General features: G+C 39.8%; 2 protein-coding genes across 2 annotated transcripts in view; both read right to left on the reverse strand.

Annotated features, from left to right (window-relative positions):
* The window catches only part of LOC139182031 (ATP-binding cassette sub-family C member 4-like), a 404344-nt gene that overhangs the window by 107234 nt on the left and 273687 nt on the right, over positions 1–23423 (reverse strand). Inside the window, exon 14 of the mRNA XM_070785515.1 lies at positions 5676–5826. Coding sequence (XP_070641616.1) covers positions 5676–5826 — 151 coding nt within the window. The remainder of the gene's footprint in view (positions 1–5675; positions 5827–23423) is intronic.
* Positions 21270–23423, reverse strand: part of LOC139182035 (ATP-binding cassette sub-family C member 4-like) — a 52306-nt gene continuing 50152 nt past the window's right edge. Inside the window, exon 12 of the mRNA XM_070785518.1 lies at positions 21270–21336. Within this exon, the coding sequence (XP_070641619.1) occupies positions 21270–21336 (67 nt within the window). The remainder of the gene's footprint in view (positions 21337–23423) is intronic.

Raw genomic sequence — 23423 nt, forward strand, 5'->3', positions numbered from 1 at the left:
CCCAGGATTAAGTAAATTAACCCACCTAAGTGGTAGAGCAGGTGTCAGACCCAATTCTGTTTTAATCCCATGGTTTTGTTTTTAATCACAACTGCAATGTCTCAGAGGGAGAATAATGAGGGTTAAGAATACCCATGTGTGATTAAATACATTTTTCTCCAGACTGTATGTTCAGAAAACCCCAAATCTTCCTTAGCTAATATCCAACAGCTTTAGTCATTACTGTACATCTTACTAAGCACCTGAGGTTGAATAAAGTCCCTAGGAATCTGGTATGAGAACACTTAAAACAGCAGACATTAGGATCCATAGTCTGAATACACATGACAAACGTGCTAACCTACTGCCAGCAATGCCTGTGGCAGACATTGCTAGTTGATCACAGCAGCCTTTCAGACAGAATTTGGATATGACTTCATCATTCAGGCACTGCTAAATGCAAAGTTATTTAACCATTAAAAAGAATGAAATAATGCCATTTTCAGCCACATGGGTAGACTTAGAGAGTGTCATTACTTACTGAATTAAGTATGTCAGAGAGGGAGAAATATCATATGACATCCCTTATAGGTGTAATCTAAAAAATGAAATAAATGAACTTACTTACAAACAGAAAGAGACTCACAGACTGAGACAACGAACTTATGGTTTCTGGGGGGAAGGATGGGAGGAAGGGATAGTTAGGGAGTGTGGGATAGACATGTACATACTGTTATATTTAAAACAAATAACCAACAAGGACCTATTTTGTACAGCACATGGAATGTTATGTGACAGCCTGGATGGGAGGCGAGTTTGGGGGAGAATGGATACAAATATATGTATGGCTGGCTCTCTTCACTGTTCACCTGAAACCATCACAACATTGCTTGTTATTTGGCTATACCTCAATACAAAATTTAAAGTTTTAAAAACAAACAAAAAGAGTTGGCTTAGAGAAAGGCAACCAGATGCCATCCAGATTTTATGCACTGTTCTATGACTGCTGTTATGCTCACTTTTGCAAAAATGTACCCAATAAACCCATTAAAAGCAGCTATATACTTGTCATTAAGCTGGAAAAAAAAAGTCGCCCTAAGCTTCCAGAGACAGCTTGGCAGTATGATCTGAAACTAAATCTCAGGATGTCTGTAGTCCATCAGAGCACAAGGATGAAGCAAGTTTAAGCCTTCTGAATACAGCAGTCAAGTGTCCCTGTTTTTACTAGTGCCTTCAGCAGTGACCTTAAGACATACCATCAGTTACTGTTTCAAGAAAACAGTGGTATTATTCATGGCACAGACCCCTCCCCCCCCCACACCTAGAGGGAGAACATAAAGAGTTCTAATTAACTGACCACCACGTTTGCTTATATGGGGTGTGGAGGAGAGGGTATCTGGATTGAATATTTTGCTATCTAATGTTCTTGCAGCATACTGTGGTGCAAAAAAAAAAAAAACAAAACAATATTCCATAGGGAAGGGGCCAAAGTTCTCAGACTCTCCAGATCAAACACTGAGAAAACCCAGTAGTTATGTTTAGCCACTCAGTCATGTCTGATCCCTTGTGAGCTCATGGACTGCAGGATGCCAGGCTGCCCTGTCCATCACCAATTCCTGGAGCTTGCTCAAACCCATGTACATCAAGTCGGTGATGCCATCCAACCATCTCATCCTCTGTCATACCCTTCTCTTCCTACCTTCAATCTTTTCAAGCATCAGGGTCTGTTCCAATGAGTCAGTTCTTTGCATCAGGTGATCAAAGTATTGGAGTTTCAGCTTCAACATCAGTCTTTCCAATGAATATTCAGTGTTGATTTCCTTTAGGATTGATTGCTTTCATCTCCTTGCTGTCCAAGGGACTCCCAAGAGTCTTCTCGAACACCACAGTTCAAAAGCATCAATTCTTCAGTGCTCAGCTTTCTTTATAGTCCAATTCTCACATCTATACATGACTACTGGAAAAACCATAGCCTTGACTAAACGGACCTTGCAGGCAAAGTAATGTCTTTGCTTTTTAATATGCTGTCTAGGTTGGTCATAACTTTTCTTCCAAGGAGTAAGTGTCTTCATTTCATGGCTTCAGTCACCATCTGCAGTGATTTTGGAGCCCAGAAAAATAAAGTCAGCCACTGTTTTCATTATATCCCCACCTATTTGCCATGAAGTGATGGGACCAGATGCCATGATCTTAGTTTTCTGAATGTTGAGCTTTCAGTCAACTTTTTCACTCTCTTCTTTCACTTTCATCAAGAGGCTCTTTAGTTCTTCTTCACTCTGCCATAAGGGTGGTGTTATCTGCATATCTGAGGTTATTGATATTTCTCTCAGCAATCTTGATTCCAGCTTGTGCTTCATCCAGCCCTGCATTTTGTATGATATACTCTGCATATAAGTTAAATAAGCAAGGTGACAATATATAGCCTTAACATTCACTTTTCCCAATTTGGAACCAGTCTGTTGCTCCATGTCCAGTTCTAACTGTTGCTTCTTGACCTGCATACAGATTTCTCAGGAGGCAGGTAAGGTGGTCTGGTATTCCCATCTCTTTCAGAATTTTCCACAGTTTGTTGTGATCTACACAGTCAGAGGTTTTGGCATAGTCAATACAGCAGATATTTTTTTAACTTTCTTGCTTTTTGATGATCCACTGGATGTTGGCAATTTGATCTCTGGCTCCTCTGCCTTTTCTAAAACCAGCTTGAACATTTGGAAGCTCACAGTTCATATATTGCTGAAGCCTGGCTTGGAGAATTTTGAGCATGAGTTTGCTAGCATGTGAGATGAATGCAACTGTGCGGTAGTTTGAACATTCTTTGGCATTGCCTTTCTTTGGGGTTGGATTGAAAACTGACCTTTTCCAGTCCTGTGGCCACTGCTGAGTTTTCCAAATTTGTTGTATATTGAGTTCAGCACTTTCACAGCATCATCTTTTAGAATTTGAAATAGCTCAACTGGAATACCATCACCTCCACTAGTTTTCTTTCTAGTGATGCTTCCTAAGGCCCACTTGACTTCACATTCCAGGATATCTGGCTCTAGGTGAGTGATCACACCATCGTGGTTATCTGGGTCATGAAGATCTTTTTTGTACAGTCTTCTGTGTATTCTTGCCATCTCTTAATATCTTCTGCTTTTGTTAGGTCTATACCATTTCTGTCCTTTACTGTGCTCCTCTTTGCATGATATGTTCCCTTGGTATCTCTAATTGTCGTCAAGAGCTTTCTAGTCTTTCCCATTCTATTGTTTTCCTCTATTCCTTAGCATTGATCATGAAGAAGGTTCTCTCCTTGCTATCTCTCCTTGCTATTCTTGGAACTCTGCATTCAGATGTGTATATCTTTCCTTTGCTCCTTTGCCTTTAGCTTCTCTTCTTTTCTCAGCTATTTGTAAGGGCTCCTAAGACAACCATTTGCTTTTTTGCATTTTTCTTTCTTGGGGATGGTTTCTAAAAACATTTTGAAAATCCAGTACTTTCTCTTTAAAAAGCCTTTGGAAGTTCCCATCTTTCTTTTCTCATGGATGGGAAGTGGCTCCAGGCATAAATCTTAGTCACAGTTTCCTTCTGGAACAACTCCTCTTTGAATGTACCAGAGACCTGCTTTGCAACAAGACGGTTGAATGGGTCCATTTCATGGTGCTCAGTTGTCTGACTCTTTGTGACCCCATGGACTGTAGCCCATCAAGCTCCTCTGTCCATAGAATTTTCCAGGCAAGATTACCAGAGTCGGCTGCCACTTCCCACTCTAGGGGATCCTTCTGACCTAGGGACTGAACCCGTGTCTCTTGCATCTCCTGCATTGCAGAAGGATTCTTTATCACTAATGCCACCTGGGAAGCCCAACTCCATTTCATGAGCAGCCTCAAATCATAAAACGTGTGAGGCCTTGCCTACAGAAGCCTGGATGGAGCTCTTCACTTCCTTTTCGGCCTCCCCGCCTCCTACCTTCCTACCAGCTCACATCAGCAGGACGTCATACATACCTGGACTCTACTGTTGTGCATCCCATTCAAATACCTCCTAAGATCAAAACTCATGGGAGTTTAGCTGATTCTCCTGATGACCAAAAATTTTTCTATAGTTTTTATGAAACCAACAACTACTCTGTATTATGCAAATACTTAGGATAAATGCCTCTTAAAAATTTATTATTAAAAACAAAACATGCAAATGCCACAATAAAAATCTTTGTTTTGATGAACTTCGTTTTTTTTTTTTTCCCCCACTTAGTATCTACTAGATACTAAGAACCATGGAACTCAATATACTTCTCTTCTTGGCTTGGTTTATGGAAAGTTCAGTAGTAACTATCCATGGTTATGGTTTGTGATATCAATACAAACATCTTCCTTCCTCTTTGGCTATTGTCCTTATACCTTTAAAAAAAATACATTTAACAATTCTACTTTCCTTATGATTTCTTATGATTTTTAATATTGATGAAACATATTGATGAAATATGTTTGTGCATTCATGAGATAAGCTCTGATATAATCTATCCTCTGTGAATATCTGTAGAACAGAAGGATTGGTCATAAAATGTGTTCCCCATCATTCTAAGCTACAAAGTTAGATGGAATACTAGACTGCATGCCTACTGAATAATCTTTCTAAGGGGATTATTTTCAGCATCATTTAATGAACAACCTTGGGGATGGTAGAACAAAAACAGTGTGTTCACCCCAAATACTGCTGATGATAAACAGTAAACCTGAAAATAACAGCACTTAGCTTTTTAAAACATTTAACAACTGCAACTTACTTGCCATCTTTTAGGTATGTGAAAAAATGTATTTTTCAAAGGTATCATTTCTGGTATATGAGTATATTTCCTGATACCTCCTTTTATTTTCCTAATCTTTTCCTTTCTTTGTCATTTCTAGTAACTCTGGGGTAAGAAAATTCCCCTGTTTCCCTTGTATATTCATTCCAGTATAATGAAATATTTTATTTTTAATAAATGTATTTATAGAGTGGCTGCTCTATTAGGAAGTATGCCATGAACAAAACATAAACGGTCCCTATCCTCAAATTCACCTGCTGCTGCTGCTAAATCACTCAGTTGTGTCTGACTCTGTGCGACCTCATTGACTGTAGCCCATCAGGCTCCTCTGTCCATGGGATTCTCCAGGCAAAAATATTGTAGTGGGTTGCCATTTCCTTCTCCAGGAGATCTTTCTGACCCAGGGATTGAACCTGTGTCTCATGTCTCCTGCATTGGCAGGCAGGTTCTTTACTACTAGTGCCAACTGGGAAGCTGCCCTTGAACAAGTCGATATCTGGTGCCTCAGCCTTCCTGTCTGTGAAATGGAGAGATGCCAGACTGTCTCTGATGATTAGGATGCAGCTTTCTTTGAAAGGCAGTGATGACCCCCAAGTGCCTGCAAAATCTACTCTTCCCAAGGATTCCACCCAGAAAGGCAGTGGATCTGGGATGTCTAAGAAGCAGGAGGTAAACAGTTCCCTGGAATCAGGATGTGGCAGGGCAAACTCACCTCTTTGTGCTAAAACACAAAGCCACAGTTAATCTGCCACCTTAAGGGCCACACTGAATAGGGCCCATAATATTCAATTAGCTAACATTTACTTAGAAATTTCAGAAGACAGTCTGCAGGATTCCAGGGGTCTGGCTAATGAAATGGCATAAAGGAAAGCCAGCCTACTTTGCCAAACCAACCTGAGAGTCCCGTACTCACTTGCACATTCCAGGTGTTTAATATCTCGTGACGTCTCTGAGAAATATCGCTGGAGAAAAAAGAAAGCGATGCCAAGGGGAATCACGGGTATTGCAATCCAAGGAATCACAGCCACCATCACGCCTACTACACCAATCACAAGTAAAAAAGCCTGAAACAGTGAAAATACATACAGAGGTGTCTTTGTTAAGGATTTTTTCCAAAGATGAACTTTTATGTTTTGTTAGGATTAAACTCTTTTCCCAAAAGATGTGTTGGAATAATAGGGAATGTTTTTCCATCCAAAGAAATAAAATAATGCGTGGTTCTCGTGGTATTTATTGCATGTGTCAAACACTATGAGGAGAATTTTTCAGGTATTAGCTCCTTTGATACACTCAGTAGCCCTATGAGGCAGGCATTACTACTTTTAACAGATGAGAGAATATTTAAAACTCCCAGGGAAAAAGACTTGAATACCGAACTATCAGGAGTCAACAGGTGTTACTAGAGATGAGTGAGCAGGTATCACAGATGAGGAATCCAGAAGCCTCAGCTATACATGTCAGGTTACAGAAGTGGTTGATTATAAATTCAGTGTCCAGAAAAGTAGGGGAAAATTCAAATGCTGATCTTTGGAAATAGGAATTCTCTTTTTTGGTTTTCAATCCATAGTTAATATTTACTGAGTGCTGACTGTGTACAGGGCCACACATTCAACACTTCACATGTATTAACTCTTTAATCCTCACAATAATCCTATGTAGTAACAGTATTATCTCATTTTACAGATGGAGACACTGAGGTACATAGAGAAGAAAAACAACTTGATCAAGACTACAAAGCCTAAGTTGCAAACCTGGAGAGTCCATGTCATGAGCTATTATGACACATTTAAGCTTGCCCCCAATGTACATCCAACTTTGCATCATTATGCTAAGTATGTAAAATGCCCATTTCAAAGTTTAATGATTAAACACCAACAGATACCATTTATCAGATGTTTACTGCATATAAGGCACTGTGCCAAGAATTCTATGAACACTCATTTAATCATCACAGGCCATAATGTGATTTTACCTTGGGAAATGACGTTGGTCTAAAAAGATGGCAGAAAGAATAGAAACCAAACATTACATGCTGCTGCTTTAAGTATCCATCTTTATAAGGAAAAGTGTGATATCACAATGGACAACTTCAGGCGATAGGAATGCAATCAACACTTAGTGTCTGCCTGCTATGGAAGTGGAGTTGATACTGGGGATGTGTAGATTCACATGGTCTTGGTCAAGGCCTCTGAAGTTTATGATCTCAGGTGGAGACAAATCCATGACAATCTGCACAAGGCAGAGAGGGCAGAGGAAACACAGGGAAGAATATATGAACACTTTTTTAAAGAAATCTAAGAAGAGATTGATAACTGAATTTCACAGGCTGGTTTAACAGAGAGTGGCATGAATAATTTGCAGGTAGTAATCATACCTGATGCAAATTTTGACCAAAAAGGAGGCAGGAGAAGGTTGAGACGCTTGTCTGAGTTAACACTGGTTTTTCTGGGTCCTCTCAGCCCGAACACCTGCATCCCATGCTCTCCAACCCAGGGCCTCCCCATCCTTGCCACCCAGGGCAACTGGCCCTGGTACATCTCTAAGGGATGGGTTAGGGTGGGTAATGCCTGTATCACAGAGACTTGGGTTATCATTTCATAGCTCTTCCAGATCAGTTTTCTCAGAGGATCTTTACAACTATCTTGTGAATAAGAAAAGTAAGTAGATAAGAATCATGAAGCTGGGAGAGCAAGTGACTGTCCTAAGTTTTTCCAGGAAGGACTGAAGGTCATGGAGAAAGACAGGAGTGGTTTGTACTCAGGTAATTCAAGAGCCACAGCTTCAGGAGGAGGAGCCTAGGAGGAGGAGGAATCTTCCAGAACTGTGACTCTATGGCCAGGAGCCCTTGCAAAGCAAACTGCATTATCTGGATGGAGATCCACATGCTTTCCATGTTTCTCTCATCTGTGCCATGGTATCAATATAAAACTCAGAATGAAGAGGATGGAATCCTGAAGGAATAAATTATAATCATAAATGAGGGAAAATAGGCCTGTCTGATCTCTCTCCTATTAGACCTCAGTTCAGTTGCTCAGTTGTGTCCGACCGTTTGCGACCCCATGGACTGCAGCACGCCAGGCCTGCCAGTCTATCACCAACTCTAGGAGTTTACCCAAACTCATGTCCATCGAGTTGGTGATGCCATCCAACCATCTCATCCTCTTTTGTCCCCTTCTCCTCCCGCCTGCAATCTTTCCCAGCATCAGGGTCTTTTCCAATGAGTCACCTATTAGACCTACAGATGAACAATTTCTCAACAAACACTGGCTTAACTGTGCACCCCACACTACTACAACCTTCATGTTCACAGGGTGGGATCCTTCCAGCTCCTTTCATGTCTGGTCTTAAGTAAAGTCACTAGGGGTGTCATCATTGGTTGTTAGGAAAAAAAAAAAAAAAACACCTGCTGAAACATCAATCATGAAAAAATCCAAATTACAGTTCGGTTTTTGTTTGTTTGTTTGTTTTAGCAAATTCACATTATTTGACTGGACAATATTCACCAGTTTCAATCATCTGTTTCTACCCAGTTAAGGGCCTTTAATGACTACCCCAGCCTGCCGATAACCTGGGAAGTGACATAAGATCAAAATGAAGAGAGCTGTGCCAATGCTTTCTCCTTGCATACACATTAAAGATCAGTAACAATTGCTCTCAAAAGATCCCCCGTTAGGTTGTGTCCTTCAGATTTCATGCCCCTAAATTCTGAAACAATTCAAATAGACCTTCTTTAAGAGTTTTCTTTCTACTTGAAGGGCATACTATAGCCAGTCTTATAGTAGATTAAATATTATATAAACACACACATATATACACACACACACAAAATGTATAGGTTTACATTTTAAGTATCTGTGTATATACATTTATGAATATTTTATTTATTTCCAGCTCTCTCAAACTCTTTACAAAAGTTGGTAGAAGGCAAAAATAGGATCTGAGCAAAAAGTCAACACTCTAACAAAGGAAATAGAATATTCCTGGGTGCAATAAACATCCCTTTCCTGAAGCCAATCTCATATCTTCCTTCCACATTCCCAGGATTCCAAGGAACCTAATCCAAACTACACACACAATTCCTCCCATCTGACTGGATTTCAGGCCCATCTGATGGCCCACATCACCATGGCCAGTGCTTCTGTAACTATTTCTCACAATGGCACTGAGACAATGATGTGTACACAGCAGGAGACATGTTGACCCAGAAGCAAGAGACCCAAGTCCTGATGCACCAAGAAATAAGGGAAATCATTTTTTAATATGTTTATAACCTATTTGGAGCACACCATTTGAGAATTCTATCAAAAGTCTATCATTCCATATGAGTAAATGCACACATTCAAGGATAGTATTTCACTTGAAAGTACATGGTGAATTTTCACAAGTCAGAACAAATCTTTAATTTGCAGAGATGACAACGTACACTTGGAGGGGAAATTCCACTAGACAGCTATTGAGGTATCTGAGACTGTTAATTTTCAAGAGGGTTTAGGACTCACCCTAAATTAACAGGGATGGTAAGATCCCCCACCCACTTTTAATGTTAGTAAAGCTGGGATATTGCAACACTATAAAAGTATGGTGGTGGGAATTAAATGAGATTATGTATATAATATGCTTACCAGTTTATGGATAATAAATATAAACTCTAAGTCCATTATTATCACGTTTCAGTGTGCTCTGATCACAGCAGCCAGGGGAGGAGGGAACAGTGTATTACAGATTTAAGGGCTTAAAGAACCTTAAGAACCTCATGAAGTTGGACCCTAAGAGGCCACTCATTCTAACCCCTGGATCAGTTGAGTACTATCCAAGGATATACCAGAGCAGGTGATGCTTTTCTTAGATGTGGTGATGATGTACAAAGTGACTGTGGCTTTTCTCTAGCCACAGAGAAAATTGAATCTAAGGTCTATTTTGTTTGAAGAAGTTATTTTAGAAATAATATGACCAATAAATCTCATTTAGTACAGTTTTTGTCCTCTCCGTATTTTCTTCCCAATTCTACGTCTTCCGAAAATTGATCATATTAAGGTTACGGCAGCAAGTCAAGATTTTTTGAGATGTTTATTTTCTTATTCCTTATTCTCTTTGTTTCAACTTCTGTGCTTCTTTGAGAAAACTTACTGTTATGAAACTGCCGAGAATTTAAGGAAAACTAAAGGAAAAGTGCAATCTGTGAATTAACTAAACTAACCTAATTATTCAATTCAGTCCAAAGAGAAGATCAATTTGACTTTTTCTGTTTCATGTACCATGAACTGGTCTATTGATATCAGAGGAAGTACAAAAGCTAGATTTTGTACACTACTGAATCTTAGGAAATTCAACTGTGTCCACTCCAGTTCAGCCTCTTGGTACAGGCAAACAGCTTGCTTAGGATGTCAGAATGACTAAAGCAGTCATCTCCCCATCTCCCATCCTCAGAAAGGATGCTGTCCTGTGAAGCTATTTCTGACAAGCCACAGTAAGTTCAGTCACTCAGTCGTGTCCAACTCTTTGCAATCCCATGGACTGCAGCATACCATGTCTCCCTGTCCATCACCAACTCCTGGAGCTTGCTCAAACTCATATCCATCGAGTCAGTGATGCCATCCAACCATCTCATCCTCTGTCATCCCCTTCTCCTCCTACCTTCAATCTTTCCCAGCATCAGGGTCTTTTCCAATGAGTCAGTTTTTCGCATCAGGTGGCCAAAGTATTGGAGCTTCAGTATCAGTCCTTCCAATGAATATTCAGGACTGATTTCCTTTATGATGGACTGGTTTCATTTCCTTGCTGTTCAAGGGACTCCCAACAGTCTTCTCCAACACCACAGTTCAAAAGCATCAATTCTTTAGTGCTCAGCTTTCTTTGTAGTCCAACTCTCACATCGTTACATGACTACCATAGCTTTGACTAGACAGACCTTTGTCAAGAAGTAATGGCTTTGCTTTTTAATATGCTGTCGAGGCTGGTCATAGCTTTTCTTCCAAGGAGCAAGCTTCTTTTAATTTCAGGGCTTCAGTCACCATCTGCAGTGATTTTGGATCCCTCCAAAATGAATTTGATCATTGTTTCCACTATTTCCCCATCTACTTGCCATGAAATAATGGGACCATATTCCATGATCTTCATATTTTGAATTTGAGTTTTTAGCCAGCTTTTTCACTCTCCTCTTTCACTTTCATCAAGAGGCTCTTCAGTTCCTTTTCACTTTCTGCCATAAAGGTGGTATCATCTGCATATCTGAAGTTATAGACATTTCTCCTGGCAATCTTGATTTCAGTTTGTGCTTCATCCAGCCCAGCATTTTGCGTGATATACTCTGCATATAAGTTAAATAAGCATGGTGACAATATACAGCCTTGGCGTACTTCTTTCCCAATTTGGGTCCAGTCTGTTGTTCTAATTGTTGCATCTTGACCTACATACAGATTCTCAGGAGGCAGGTAACCCAGATAACCACAATGGTGTGATGACGCACCTAGAGCCAGACATCCTGGGATGTGAAGACAAGTGGGCCTTAGGAAGTATCACTACAAACAAAGCTAGTGGAGGTGATGGAATTCCAGCTGAGCTACTTCAATTCCTAAAAGATGATGCTGTTCGAGTGTTGCACTCAATATGCCAGCAAATTTGGAAAATGCAGCAGTAACCACACGACTGGAAAAGGTCAATTATCATTCAAATCCCGAAGAAAGACAATGCCAAAGAATGCTCAAACTACCACACAATTGTACTTATCTCACACGGTAGCAAAATAATGCTCAAAATTCTCCAAGCTAGGCTTTGACAGTATGTGAACTGAGAACTTCCAGATGTTCAAGCTAGATTTAGAAAATACAGAGGAACTGGAGATAAAATTGTCAAAATCTGTTGGATCATAGGAAAACCAAGAGAATTCCAGAAAAATGTCTACATTATTATTGACAAACCACACTGTCATCTAAATAAATTGTTAATGAAGTATATACAAAAGCAGTAAAGAAACAGAAAAAATAATGCTTATGAAAAATGTTAATAGTTTTGCTTAAAAACCTGTTTTGATAACATTTATCCTCTTGTGTGAATTCTGGCATAAAAGTTTCATCTCTTCAAATACATTGAATGACAAAATTATTTTACACAATGTTTATGCACATCTTATAATCTTAAGTTCTTATTTGAGAATGTGAAAATGCAAAGTACAATAGACTTCAACCGTCTTAGTTGAGTGCCAAGAATAATATAGGAAAGGAAGATAGTTGATGAGTGAGTTCATAGAGTTCTAATCTTAAGATAGTAAAAATGTAGAAAGACCTTGCTGATTTCTTGGGTATCAGTTTCTTAAGCAGTCCAAATCTAAGCTTAGAAGAAAAGTTTAGCATTGAGCACCTTTACCTTCATGGATAAGCTTCAGCTTGCTCTTGCCAAGAGAAGAATGCTTGAGTTACAGAAGGCAAGATTAGTTTGAAGAATTCAGTCTTTTTGTAAACTTCAGATGTCAAAATAGATTTTGATATATAAATGAGTTTTGTGAGATGACACTGCCTCTATTTCTATAACCATTTCACCTGGACTATCTAATCAGTCCTATGAATGTATCCCTAAATGTGGTTAATGAAAACCGAATAGCTGCCTCATGACAATTAAGTACATATTATTTATGGAGGAAAAAATATTAAAATTTTGAATTGAGTGTGTAGGCTCCCTATCATTTTAGTGTTTCTTTCTCCACACTAGTCACTGACTTTAACCTAAATTGTGTTTGTAAAACGTGAATTGTCCTACATCAGACTTACATGAAATAATTCCATCCATTTATGGAGGAGGATGTAGAGGAGGTAGAAGCTAGGTACACTTTCATGTGCCTAGAAGTCAGTAAAGACTGAAATAATGTCCTATGTTGAGTTGGTTATTTTGAAATATGATAATTATCATTGAGGTAAAATAATTCTATTAACTAGAAGATCACAAGATGTACCCATCGTATTTTGGGGGGAAGATAGTTTTTTTCTGTGGGGCAAATAGGTAAAATTATATGGTAATTACATTTAGGTTCTAAAGAAAAGAATCTGCAGAGAAATCTATGCAATATATAATTTGTCCAGATTAGTTTTCATTTGGGGAAAGAAGTTCTGAAATATCCCCAAAGCAGTTTACTTGTCAATTCAGAGTCCTCCAAAAATAGAACTAACTATTGGGAAACCGTGGAATGTGGGGTGGAAAAGAAAAGCTCCCTCAGTTTTTTGGAGGGAATAACTTTAAAAATACTTAAATAGCTAAGTTTACTTGGTGTGGTTAAGATTTAAACTTGTTGATTTTAACATTGCTGTTACATCTGAAATAAACTTATGTGATGTTCTGGTAAAAAAAAAAAAAAAAAAAAAAAACCTGTTTAATCAAAACATTTTAAAACTATGAAACTGCTTTATTATTAGTGCCCAGGGAAAATTTTCTCATAATACTGAATAAATTGTACAATTCTCACCAAAAACTTTATGGATATTCTGCCCGCCCAAATACCAACAATGGATGACATTTCATGAGGCTTGGTATGTGTCCCACCTCTCAATTATTCCACAGGCCTCCTTCAATTTCTTTCTCATAGCAAATCTGAGTAAGAAGGATTATTCTCTCCTTTTATAAAACTGGAAAGTGATACTCAGAGAGATTTAGCAATTTGCCCTAAAGTCAAGAACCCACCTGGAACGCAGATGCCTATGGAGATTTGGGTTCAATCCCTGGGTTGGAAAGATCCCCTAGAGGAGGAAATGGCAACCCACTTCATTATGCCTGCCTGGAAAATCTCATGGGCTCCCCAGAGGATACTGGCAGGCTACACTCCATGGGGTCACAAAGAGCCAGACCCAACTGAGCAACTGAGCACACTGGTAATTCAGTCATTCTGACCCCAAGATTGTCCTTTTCGTTTCTGCCTGATACTGTATCCCAAATAAAGATAAAATTAATGTTTCAAAATTAATATCTAGATATACTCCTGGAGAAAGCAATGGCAACCCACCCCAGTACTCTTGTCTGGAAAATCCCATGGACAGAGGAGCCTTGTAGGCCAGCAGTCCATGGAGTTGCTAAGAGTCGGACACAACTGAACGACTTCACTTTCACTTTTCATGCATTAGAGAAGGAAACGGCAACCCACTCCAGTGTTCTTGCCTGAAGAATCCCAGGAATGGTGGAGCCTGGTGGGCTGCAGTCTATGGGGTCACACAGAGTCAGACACAACTGAAGCTACTTAGTAGCAGCAGCAGCAGATATACTCCATTATTATATATTTCCTTCTGTCTACATTTTCCAGTTTTGTTTGGTTTCTTGGGGTTGTATCTGGTTTCTCCCATGCCGGGATGACTTCCAGATTTCTTTCTTTTCTTTTCTTTTTTTTTTTCGAGGCATTATTAGTTTATTCCTTGGTAATGTATTGCTTTACATAATAATCAGTGAAAACCTTATTGACTTTCATTTATTTGATTATTGCTTTCTATGTATATATTGCATCTAATTGTGCCATGTTTCTATGGAAGAAAAGCCTTGAATTAAGTGATATATTATTAATATATCAATATTTACCTCCTTTTTTGTGGGGAGGGGAACTGGGTAATTCTATAAAACTCGTAATCATAGTGTTTCATCCTAGCCTCAGTTCAGTTCAGTCGTTCAGTCATGTCTGACTCTTTGTGACCCCATGGACTGCAGCACGCCAGGCTTCCCTGTCCATCAGCAACTGTAGGAGCTTGCCCAAACTCATGTCCATTGAGTTGGTGATGCCATCCAACTGTCTCATCTTCTGTCGTCCCCTTTTCCTCCTGCCTTCGGTCTTTCCCAGCTTCAGGGTCTTTTCTAGTGTGTCAGTTCTTCGCCTCAGGTGGCTAGAGTATTGGAGTTTCAGCTTCCCTATCAGACCTTCCAATGAATATTCAGGACTGATTTCCTTTTGGATTGACTGGTTTGATCTCCTTGCAGCCTAAGAGACTCTCAAGAGTCTTCTCCAACACCACAGTTCAAAAGCATCAATTCTTTGACGCTCAGCTTTTTAGTTCTCTCACATCCATACATGACTACTGGAAAAGCCATAGCTTTGACTAGATGGATCTTTGTCAACAAAGTAATGTCTTTGCTATTTAATATGCTGTCTAGGCTGGTTATAGCTTTTCTTCCAAGAAGCAAGTGTCTTTTAATTTCATGCCTGCAGTCACCATCCACAGTGATTTTGGAGCCCAAGAAAATAAAGTCTGTCACTGTTTCCATTGTTTCCCCATCTATTTGCCATGAAGTGATGGGACCGGATGCCATGATCTTAGTTTTTTGAATGTTGAGGTTTGTTTTCTTTTTCATCTTTGAGTGTTTTCCTTTGACGTGTCTTTTTTTTTTTTTTTTTAATTTATGTATCTTTTACCAAAGGATAATTGCTTTACAGAATTTTGCTGTTTTCTCTCTAACCTCAACATGAATCTGCCATGAAGTGAAGTAAAGTGAAGTCGCTCAGTCCTGTCCGACTCTTTGCGACCCCATGGACTGTAGCCTACCATGCTCCTCCATCCATGGGATTTTCCAGGCAAGAGTACTGGAGTGGATTGCCATTTCCTTCTCTAGAGGACCTTCCCGACCCAGGGATCGAACCCAGGTCTCCTGCATTGTAGGCAGACGCTTTACCATTTAAGCCACAAGGGAAGTCAGGTATGCATATATCCCCTCCCGTTTGAACCTCCCTCCCATCTCCTCCCCAGCCCACCCCTCTAGATTTCTTTTTATTAGGGAATAACAGCCTGCTCAGCTCACAGAGCAGACTGATCATTAAACTTGTGTTGATTTAAGAATTATTATTTAAATTAAAAACAAACGTTTTATGAGAAAGATGAGTTCTAAACTCAGAACACAAAATGTCTTTGGCGGGGTGGGGTGGAAGCCTAATAATTTTAATAAATACATAAATCCCAAGGACACAAAATTAGGCTGAGTATTTTAAATATTCAATATCTATATATGGGTGATAGTAAAAACACTAAATTTCCACAGGAAGACTCTACTGCTAGAATGAACACCATATTCTAATGCTGCAGATTTAAAATATTCCTCTTGAAGAAGGAATTCATAGGACCTGGACCCCATTGCAGGCCTGTTCATGCTGATCATGCTCGGCCACCTCTCCAACGGACTCTGGACTCTGTGCTTAGTGCCTATGTAAACTACAATAGAAGGATAAGACCCCCTCTGGACAGGGGAATCTTGAAGATCACATCCAGGTTACTCATCGCCTAAAAGAAAACAGACTCTAATCACCCCTGCCTCTGGACAGGTCATAAATTCTTTCTGTATCTATGGAACTGCAGGCTTATTGATTATTAACTGTTTGAACACCTAACACTTGTAACACTTGAATAATGGGGTTATTGTGATTGTATTTACCCTTCCTTTGTTTTATGTAAGTCTCAAGGAAATTGGGGTGGTGGGTTCGGACACGTACACATGGGGTATAAAAGATTTTCACAAATGCTGGTTGGGGTCTTTGGCTAAGAGGAGACCTTGCCTTGGGCCTGTTAGGGGAAGCACACTGATTGAAACTGCCCACCCTGGCTAGGTACCATAGTAACCCTTTGCATGAGTTGTTTTATGACAGGAGATCCTGATAAGAAATACGGAACTAATAAGCCACCACCAACCAGAAGAGTTCAGGAAAGGTCTAAAGGAGACACTGCATGTCTGTCCACTTCCCAGAATCCCTCTCACTGGCATCCATCTTGGCTGAGCAATGTGTGCGCCATCAGGAAAGACTGAATTAGAATGATTGGTCAAAGACCACCAGGAAACTAATCCCATCACCATAAAACCCGACATTGTGAGCCACGCGGCAGAGCAGTTCTCCTGGGTTCCCTTACCCTACTGCTCTCCACCCGGGTGCCCTTTCCCAAGAAAATCTCTTGCTCTGTTAGCACATGTGTCTCCTCGGACAATTCATTTCCGAGTGTTAGACAAGAGCCCAGTTTAGGGCCCTGGAAGGGGTCCCCCTTCCTGCAACAAATGGCGACTCTGGCGGGACTCTTCTTCACGGAGACTGACATCTCGACCACTCAGGGTACTCAGGGGCCAGCTTGCCTGCCAATGGACCACACCCAGCGGCCGCAACTGGGACCCTTTTGTCCCTGGTCTCCTCCTGATGCAGACAACTGCCCAGAGTGCCCCGACCGGTAAGGAACAAGAGACTTTATTGACCTCTCTCCCCTTCCCTCTCTCTTTCCTCTCCTTAACCCTTCCTATCCTTCCCCATTTTTCTAGTCCCCCGGTCCTGGACACAGGAATCTGGTCGAAGGGCCCTCAGCCTGAGCTGAGGATTGGAGACTGGTCACCTCCTCTTGGCAGAGAACTCGAATTCTGGTTCTGGCCTGGTCTGATTTCTGGTAGGGCCGAGATCCAGTCCTCCCTTCTCTGGAGGCCCAGGGTAAAGTCCCATAATGCCTAGGTATCTGTAGGTGGCAGGAGACATCTGTAAGGCCACCCCTTTGGCCCCCCTCTCCTGCCTCCTCCCCCTTCTTCTTTCAATCTGGCTTCCTTTCCTCCCTTTGAAATCTTTGATGTTAGTACTTGGATCTGAAGTTCTGTGTCTCTACAGGAGGTTTTCTGAGAGACTGTATTCTTGTATTTAAGGGAGTGTCTGTTGAGGACTGCCAGGTTTGTATGTGTGTGTTTTAACTCTGTGTTCTGTGTTGTGATTTTTGATGGCTGTTTTGCTTTGTCTGGCCACCATTTGGTTTAGACCTGCCGCCATTTTGTTAGAACTTGATTTTCTTTCCCTGTGCCTGAGACCAGGGCTCTCAGGAACACTTATCTATACCATCTCTAACTCCTGACACTGAGGAAAAAGGGGGAAAAGACTTTAAAATTTTTATTTATTTCAACTATTTTTTTATAAACTAGTAAATTTTATATTGTAGTATCTAATTCATGACTAAACTTAGAAAATGAAGCTAGGTCTTGCACTGTGTCTGTCTAAATATGTCGTGGTATGTCTTTATCTCTGGGTAATATTTTTGAGGTTAATTTGTAAATGACCTCTATTTATTTGGCTTAAAAAAAGGTTCAGTTCAGTTCAGTTCAGTCGCTCAGTCGTGTCTGACTCTTTGCAACCCCCTGAATCGCAGCACGCCAGGCCTCCCTGTCCATCACCAACTCCCGGAGTTCACTCAGACTCACGTCCATCGAATCAGTGATGCCATCCAGCAATCTCATCCTCTGTCGTCCCCTTCTCCTTCTACCCCCAATCCCTCCCAGCATCAGAGTCTTTTCCAATGAGTCAACTCTGCATGAGGTGGCCAAAGTACTGGAGTTTCAGCTTTAGCATCATTCCTTCCAAAGAACACCCAGGGCTGGTCTCCTTCAGAATGGACTGGTTGGATCTCCTTGCAGTCCAAGGGACTCTCAAGAGTCTTCTCCAACACCACAGTTCAAAAGCATCAATTCTTCAGTGCTCAGCTTTCTTCATAGTCCAACTCTCACATCCATACATGATCACTGGAAAAACCATAGCCTTGACTACATGGACCTTTGTTGGCAAAGTAATGTCTCTGCTTTCAAAATGCTATCTAGGTTGGTCATAACTTTTCTTCCAAGGAGTAAACGTCTTTTAATTTCATGGCTGCAGTCACCATCTGCAGTGGTTTTGGAGCCCCAAAAAATAAAGCCTGACACTGTTTCCACTGTTTCCCCATCTATTTCCCATGAAGTGGTTGGACTAGATGCCATGATCTTAGTTTTCTGAATGTTGAGCTTTAAGCCAACTTTTTCACTCTCCTCTTTCACATTCATCAAGGGGCTTTTTAGTTCCTCTTCACTTTCTGCCCTAAGGGTGGTGTCATCTGCATATCTGAGGTTGTTGATATTTCTCCCAGCAAATCAAATAATTCCAAATTAAACAATAAATTCCAGGTCATGTGAACTGGGAAATATTCCCTATTAAATACCTGATATTAATGTTTGTTTGTTGACCTATCTCATATAGACATGTCTTAGAGTAATTAACATTAAGTAGGATATTTTCATTGTACCTAGGTTTAATATAAGTTAAATATTATATATGTTACAAGTTTGTCAACAAGGAAATTACCTCGAGTGAAGAAACTTCTAAAAAATGTAAATGCGATATGAGCTTTTATATAACTCTATTAAGAATAATTATTATCTAGAAATATCTGTCTAAAATAGTCTCTCCAGATTGGCATAACTTAAATTTCAAAAGTTTGTGCTAAGTGTGCTAAGTGTTGGAAGTCTATTGAATAGTTAAGTCATTTCCAAATAAAATAAGATTTTGAAACATTTACTATTAAACACTAATTTCCTTTTACAGAGAAACTAAAGAGATTTGGGACTATAAATGAATAATGTTTGGGGACATCCTAAAATGTTCTAAGAAAGCAAGAGTTTTAGAAATTATCACTGGTATTTATACTCAGCAATCTATAAAATGCTAATATAAAAGTTAGTTCTTGGTTGCTAAATGAAAGTAAGAAGTGTGTTTTCAGTATTAAAAAAAAAAGAAACAAAAAGGTGCAAAAAATACTAAAGAGTTATGCATGATCAGGATTTTCTAAAATTGGATTACAATTAGTTAGATAAATGGATTTTGTTAGAAATGACACAGCCATAAGAAAACTGCTTAGAGTCAACTAGGTCCAAGATGGCGGAACTGACTTTCACTAGACCTTGAGCCTTGGTATTTATGCCCATTGTGACATATCAACAAGCTAAATGATATTCCCATCAACATCGACTAAATCTGACCAAATGTTCTAAATGCTTTTAACTGATCTTTTTGATAAATCTTCCTAAATCGAATTCTTTTGAAGTTCCTTTGACCTCTAGCTAACTTTGGGGTGCTTCAGAGGGCCCCTGAATCATCCCAAAGAGAGATGTTAAACTGTGTTTATTTGGTTGGTTAAATTACATGAAAAAGATTATCAAATGAGTAATAAATCCGCTCATGTTATAATGTATGGTAAAATTACTAATATGGATATCCTAGAAATTATATGGAGTTCTTAACATTCTGATATGTCCTGGTATTCTAATGGAAAACCTGATGACTTCACAAAAGTTAACAAAAGGACTGAATATGCTTATAACTTTTATGGTTTCTGTCTGAAAAATTACAGTTTTTCAGTGAGTAGGAAAAACCTTCCTCTCAAACTAATTATGACAATACTTTGGTGAAATTAAATGTTATAAACAAAATAATTACATTTTCTCTCTGACTCCTCCAGAAATTTGAAATTCTTAGGTTTCCAGTAAGTTTATCAAATGAGTTAGGAAAATTATTGCACAGGTACAAAAATCTCAAGGAATTTTTGAGACCTTAAAAAGGGAAGAATTCACCTAGATTTGTTAGGCAAAATCTGTGATAAGCCTTTGGTGTGAGTTTCCCAGCCCTGTTTTATTTTAAAAGTTCAGTCTGAGACTCTATAAATGTTTCAGCAAAACAAAAAGTCTATAATCAATTATGGTCATATAAATCATCAGACTAAATTAGGGAGAACAGACCTATTTTGCAAACAAACTAGCCTTAATTTGGTTATATTTGATAAAAATGAGGGTAACTTTAGGGAGAAAAAGATATTTCAAAAAAATGTTAAATCCCAGTTTGTTAATGGAGGTCTGCATCTAGTAAGACTCATCTCTTAGATAGTTATTTGCTGTTATGTGATATTAATGTAAAATTTAATTGAATTCTTAAAGAACACCCTAAGTTTGTTTCTGAAGCTTATCTCAGTAATCTATCTTCGGATGAAGATCAGATGCTTCATGACCTGCAACCAGGACTGGAAAAAGACATAATTTAAGGGACTGTCTCCAACCTAGATGGAAGGACTTTTTTACCAGGTACTTACAGGAGACCTAACAGGATGGTCATCTCTGGTCCCTGGAAACAGAAGGCAACATTTGGGGTGAGGGTTGCAGGGTTTGTGACCCTTTTTGATTGGTTGGTGGTGAGGCAATAGAGCTGTGCTCCAGGAATCTTGTGTTCAGTCTGAAGTTACCATCCTCCACCTGGTGTGGGGGCTCAAAGACATTGTTATGCATATTTCTTTGAATAGGAACCAGGACTCTGTCTGGAGGCTGTACCAACCTTTGATTGTTTCTCCTGCTTCTGTATCCCCTCCCTTCCCTGATTACCAATTGTTTGAATCCACCCTTTGGAACTCAGGGAAGGTCAAGGAGGCTGAATGAAGCCTATATCCTACAGACAAGAAATGGAGAACACAGAACTGATCTCTACTCCAGAGCCCCACAGAGTTCTACTCAGTTTTAATTTAGGGAACTAGGCAACTATGACTATGATAACTTCCTGTCAAAATGGAGCATAGGACTGCCTCAGCTTGTAGTATAGACACTGAATTGGAAGTATTTCTGAGTTCCAAGTTCTAGATCTGAGTCTTGTATAATTAAAATCTCAATCCCTTGGTCTGCCATTATGGTGTAACAGACCCAATTAGAAGTAGTTGGAGGAGTGATAACTGGAATTTAGGAAACAAAGTAAATCTCATTTCTTTTTAGAAGAATAGGCCTGAAACCCAGTCTGGACCTGGCACTTCAAGGAGACTTCATCTCTGAGAGAGGCCAACAGTTTCAAACTAAATTGCTGTTACTACAAGGGTGGAAGCTGGTTTCAGATGTGGAACACCCCAACTTAAATCAGGTGGAGAAAGAGACTTCTGTTCTGCTAGGCAGGCCTACCCCCATGCACAGGAGGAAGAAGTTATAGAAGAAAGAGACCTCCGCCCCAATTCCCAAGAAATATCTTGAGTATGAAGTCTTTCAGAGGGGAGTTGTTAGGGGAAGCACACTGATTGAAACTGCCCACCCTGGCCAGGTACCATAGTAACCATTTGCATAAGTTGTTTTATGACAGGAGATCCTGATAAGGAATACGGAACTAATAAGCCACCACCAACTAGAAGAGCTCGGGAAAGGTCTAAAGGAGACACCGCATGTCTGTCCACTTCCCAGAATCCCTCTCACTGGCATCCATCTTGGCTAAGCAATGTGTGCACCACCAGGAAAGACTCTGAATTAGAATGATTGGTCAAAGACCACCAGGAAACTAATCCCATCACCATAAAACCCGACATTGTGAGCCACGCGGCAGAGCAGTTCTCCTGGGTTCCCTTACCCTACTGCTCTCCACCTGGGTGCCCTTTCCCAGTAAAATCTCTTGCTCTGTCAGCACATGTGTCTCCTTGGATAATTCATTTCCAAGTGTTAGACAAGAGCCCAGTTTCGGGCCCTGGAAGGAGTCCCCCTTCCTGCAACAGGCCCGCCGGTGTAATAAACTGCACTCCACTATCTGCATCGTCATTCTGAGTGAGTTTGTTTCCCAGAACACGTGACTATAACACTCTCAAAAGCAAAGTTTGAATATATGGTCTGTTTGCCTCTAGCTTCCAAATTACTTACATTCTTGTTAACAACAGACAAGTAGCTGACATGATTGTATATGTACAAAATCCTATAGAATTTTAGAAAACACCACCAACTCCAGGAAATGCAAAGTGAATTCTCTAATAAATCAGTTGCTTTCTATATACCAGCAATGAGCATTTGAAAATGATATTTTTTCTTTGCATTCAAATGGATGCTTTTGAACTCTGGTGTTGGAGAAGACTCTTCAGAGTCCCTTGGACAGCAAGGAGATCAAATCAGTCAACCCTAAAGGAAATCAGTCCTGAATACTCATTGGAAGGACTGATGTTGCAGCTGAAACTTCAATGCTTTGGCCACCTGATGTGAAGAACTGACTCGTTTGAAAAGACCCTGATGCTGGGAAAGATTGACAGCAGGAGGAGAAGGGGAATACAGAGAATGAGATGGTTGGATGGCGTCACTGATTCAAAGCTCATGAGTTTAAGCAAGCTCTGGGAGTTGGTTAGGGACAGGAAAGCCTGGAATGCTTCAGCCCATCGGGTGACAAAGAGTCGGACTTGACTGAGTGACTGAACGGAACTCACTTGAACTGAACTCATTAAATATTCAGGAATAAATTGAACCAAAAAGATTTGTGGAACAAAACAAAGACCCAGACACAGACTTCCTCACATATAGTCAAATGATTTTAAATCAAGGTGCCAATTCAGTGTATAAAAGTCGTTAACAAACTTGGCTAGAATAACTGGGAAAAATAAACCTCACAACTAAATACACTTTGATATGTAAAAATTAATGCAAAATGTATCAGTTTCTTAAAAAAAAACCTAGAACAACAGGAAAATATCTTCATGCTTCTAAAGATAAAGACTTCTTAGGATACAAAATCATAAGTCATAAGAGACTATAAAGGTAAACATGAGAAGGTAACAGGCAGGAAGGCTAGGGGTCTCCAAAGGAAGGAAATAGGCTGCTAAGTGTCAGACATTTTCTCTCTCTCTCTCTCTCTTAAAGGGCAGGAAGAAACAAACTACAAGTGTCAGATTTTTTTTTTTTTCCCTATACAAAATTAAAAGGAGGTTTCTTTTAAAGTTCTGTGTTGCCACTAAGACACCTAGTTCCACCAGAACTTTACTCAAACCTTGAGCTAACCAATGCATTTTTCTTATGGAAATGCTTTTCTTAAGCTATGATAATGAACTATGTATTTACCCTGGGCTCTGTCTTCAACTCAGTTCTGCCTAAGACTCGGAACAGACTTGAAAAACCAGTA

This window comes from Bos indicus, unplaced genomic scaffold (assembly GCF_029378745.1).
Source record: "Bos indicus isolate NIAB-ARS_2022 breed Sahiwal x Tharparkar unplaced genomic scaffold, NIAB-ARS_B.indTharparkar_mat_pri_1.0 scaffold_64, whole genome shotgun sequence".
In the NCBI taxonomy this organism is placed as follows: domain Eukaryota; kingdom Metazoa; phylum Chordata; class Mammalia; order Artiodactyla; family Bovidae; genus Bos; species Bos indicus.